The sequence below is a fragment of the Bidens hawaiensis genome, unplaced genomic scaffold (genome assembly GCF_021521415.1).
Source record: "Bidens hawaiensis isolate Kalapana, Puna unplaced genomic scaffold, B.hawaiensis_p1.1 tig00072851_1, whole genome shotgun sequence".
Lineage (NCBI taxonomy): Eukaryota > Viridiplantae > Streptophyta > Magnoliopsida > Asterales > Asteraceae > Bidens > Bidens hawaiensis.
The window spans coordinates 14,028-17,770 of NW_027502695.1; the positions used below are offsets into that span (position 1 = coordinate 14,028).

At 36.0% G+C, this 3,743-nt stretch overlaps 1 protein-coding gene across 1 annotated transcript; it reads left to right on the plus strand.

Annotated features, from left to right (window-relative positions):
- The first annotated feature begins 1,283 nt into the window (after positions 1–1,283).
- Positions 1,284–3,418, plus strand: LOC143606051 (BTB/POZ domain-containing protein At1g55760-like). Its single transcript, XM_077081953.1, has 4 exons — positions 1,284–1,402; positions 2,154–2,299; positions 2,429–2,547; positions 2,803–3,418. Exons 1-4 carry the CDS (start codon positions 1,284–1,286, stop codon positions 3,403–3,405), a joined length of 987 nt encoding a protein of 328 aa, XP_076938068.1. The 3' UTR covers positions 3,406–3,418.
- Positions 3,419–3,743: the final 325 nt, after the last annotated feature.

The window sequence follows — 3,743 nt, forward strand, 5'->3', positions numbered from 1 at the left end:
ACATCCTTCTTTGCCGGACCTAACCCTCGTGGGAAACATCTATTTAACCCCCAGATTATCCGTAATCTACCCGGGGTCGATTAGTGTTTCTTCATAAACAAATGGACATGTTTCTTTCTTTGCACCCACGTTCGTACAAGGTTTATATGAAAAAACTTAATTAGTTAAAACTATAATGAAAAGTTAAGATGTAAAATCAATGTCGTAGAATATACTGTATTAAGAAGAAAAAGGTAAAACGATATAAAAAATATTTACTTTTAGTAATACTTTGAAGTAATTTTTATGTCTGTTTTTATCTACATAGCTATACAATATTACAATATGTGAAACTATTTCAAATATCTACATGACTTTTTTTTATCGGGTATGTATTTTGTTTCGCATTCCATTTTTTGTTATTCACTTTAACTCTAAGAAAGCGAATCGGAATTTATACATTAAAGCTTTTATAAAACAACTATGCAAAATATTCACATGTTTTATTAGGCTTCAATTATACAGGCATCCATGCTCACTGTCTAGACACACGGTCCCATTTATAAGGGTCATACAGGCTTATACGACTCGCATATGTGTTAGTTTTTGTCGGATGTGCTGGTTTCATACGAGTCATGTGGAATCAATACTAGTCATACTTTTTGTCGGATGTGCTGGTTTCATACGAGTCATGTGGAATCAATACTAGTCGTATGACTATTCGACTTCAAATTTAATATATATATATGTATATGTATATATATTTAAGGCTTTAAACGGCTAGTTTTATAACACCTAGTTTTAGGAGAAAATATTGTGTCGAGTCAAATAATTAACGAGAATCTTGTATCGTGTCAAATAATTTGCTATATCTTATATTGTGTCACATACTTTGTGGAGAATAATGTATCATGTAAACAATTCTCGTCACTTTTACCGAGAAGAATCTTGTGGGACTGGAAATAATGTTGGTTTTATATGAGTCGTATATCCATGCAAGTCAACAAGTCTACTAACTTCACACGACTCGTGTAATGAATGTCTCCGCGGTGTCGGAATATATCCCTTTTATTAATCTATGGAAAATTGGAAATCGATTGACGAAAGTTGAGTGCAACCAAAATCTAAATAAAAGGACTTTAAAACGGTATAATAATAAGTGAACTATCAATCTATCTATCCATCGTCAACACCAACCACCATTGGCTGCTGCTTCTATACAAACCCATCAATGGCGTAAACCCAAATCCAATTTCTAAACCTTAACCCACAACCTGGGTATACTCGATTATTGTTTCCATGCGATGACCGACAACGCTTACCGTGTTGACACCACTTCTCGTCTTGCTCAATGGCGTATCGACAATTTGGCTTCGTGCACTTACCGAAAGTCCGATCCTTTTAAGATCGGCAAATGGAACTGGTAAATATTTCATTTTTACTTCTTACCCTTTGGAGCAATTGATTTACTTTTTGCAGAATCTTGGATTTGGGATTATTAATGTTAGGTTTATCATCATCATCATCGTACTCAGTATATCCCACCAATAACAATGCTAGGTAGGGTCTGAGGAGGGTAAGATGTAGACAGCCTTACCTCTATCCCATAGGGATAGAGAGGCTGCTTCCGGTGAGACCCCCGGCTCGATAGTAGTTTTGCATCAAGCCTTGGACATAAGGCACATAGCACTCAATCATCGGGACACCGGCTGATTGGTACATGTGCCCTTGTCTTTCGGCTATCAACGCCACCACATGATGCCTGATTAACCTTCCACCACTTTTAACGTTATTTTCACGAGATTAGTAAAATAACGTCAAAATTAGTGCAATTTTACTTTTGCCCACCCGAGGGTTCACACATATATACATTATATGCGTGCACCGCAAGCAGGGCGTTAATGTTAGGTTTATGTGACCTCTTATCTAAAATGATCAATGTTTAAAGCATCAAAATTTTTAATTTTTACATCAAGATTTTACCCTTCGAAGCAATTGATTTAGTTTTTGTCAGAATCTTGAAGTTGGTAACTTTATTTTCCCACAATGTGTTAAACATCACAAGTTTGAATTTTTACATTAGGATTTTACCCTTTGAAGCAATTGTTTTAGTTTTTGCAAGAATCTTGAATTTGGGATTATTAATAATGCTTGGTTTTCTTGATCAAATGAAGGCGATTGGTTATTGAAAAGAATCGTTATTTGCTTATTAAATTGCATCCGGAGTTAACGAGTTCGATTAAAGATGGTCCTCCAATCGCTTCTTTCATCATTCGGGTTGTTTCTTTATTGGGAGGTCGGAAGGCATTAGTTCATCCAGGTATTGACTTTCACTTTTGACTTCAACATAGTCAGCTTTACGTTCCAAGATCATTTATCTGCACTAATGATTTGTGGAATTGGTAACACGTTTGGCGAATTTGATAATTATGGTTTTATGTGATTGCAGAAATTAGGGATAAGCAGTTAAAAGCCAGTGAGGATTTCGTTTGGGCGCTTGAGGTTCCGCTTACAGGAAAATTCATCATTGATCTTGAATTTCTTGACCTCAAGACTGCATCTCCAAATGTAATTCTACAACTAGCCTCTTTGCTTAATCATGTTTTATCGTAAAGTATATTGCTTTAGACTATTACTATATAATTATTTAACACTAACAACTGGTTGATGAACCGAAAGTTATGACTTTCAGCATCTAGATATGTTGTTATTGGTTATTTGGTTGAGAAACTAACATTTTTAGTCTAGTAGTTATGTTTAGGTAACGGGTCAAAACTTAACATGTAAGTTACCTTAATGACTTAATGTGACATGATGCAACAGGGAGGTGAATCTTGTTCCGTGTGGACTGAAAGATTTACACAAAATGATTTGAGATCAACCCCAATTTCCTCTCTTGGAAGAATGTTATCAGAAAGTATTCACACGGATATCATCATAAACGCATCGGATGGAAGCATAGGGGCCCACCGGGCCGTGCTTGCTGCCAGGTCACCGGTCTTCATGAGCATGTTTTCCCACGACTTAAAAGAAAAAGAAATGTCTATAATAAACATAACCGACATGTCAATTGAGGCCTGTGAAGTTTTCTTGAGCTACATATACGGTAACATCATAGATCAAGATTTTCTTGATCACCGACTTGACCTTCTTAGAGCTGCTGATAAATATGATGTTATGGAATTAAAAGACGCGTGCCACGAAAGTTTGTCACAAGATATTGATACGAGTAACGTGCTTGAACGGCTTCAGAATGCTTCTTTGTATCATCTGCCAAAGTTGAAGATATGTTGCATGCAGTATCTTGTGAAGTTTGGTAAGATATATGATATTCTAGAAGAATTCAACGCGTTTATGCAGTCTGCTGACATGGAATTGGTAGCTGAAGTGTTTAATGAAGTGCTTTCTGTGTGGAAAGGTTTCTGAGTAATTTGCTCAGGCTGGAAATATATATAGATATATATATACATATGTGTAACATTATTCTTGTGCCAAGATTTGTTTGGTACGTAATTTGTGGCGAATTGCAACCCGTTTATGTAACATGTACAAAATAGTTTGTTCAGTGAAAAATATACTTGAATTGTGTTTAAGTGACAGATAACCATTTAACTCACCTTCATAGAACCTTGGCTTGATGAAGTGGCTCACGGTTCCAAAACAGTTGTTGCTTGAATCATGGGTATGAGTCAGTTTGTGTGTCATGTTTCATGGAACTTCAAAGGAGAGAGAAGGAGAAGAGAGGTGATTATAGGTTTAAGGTA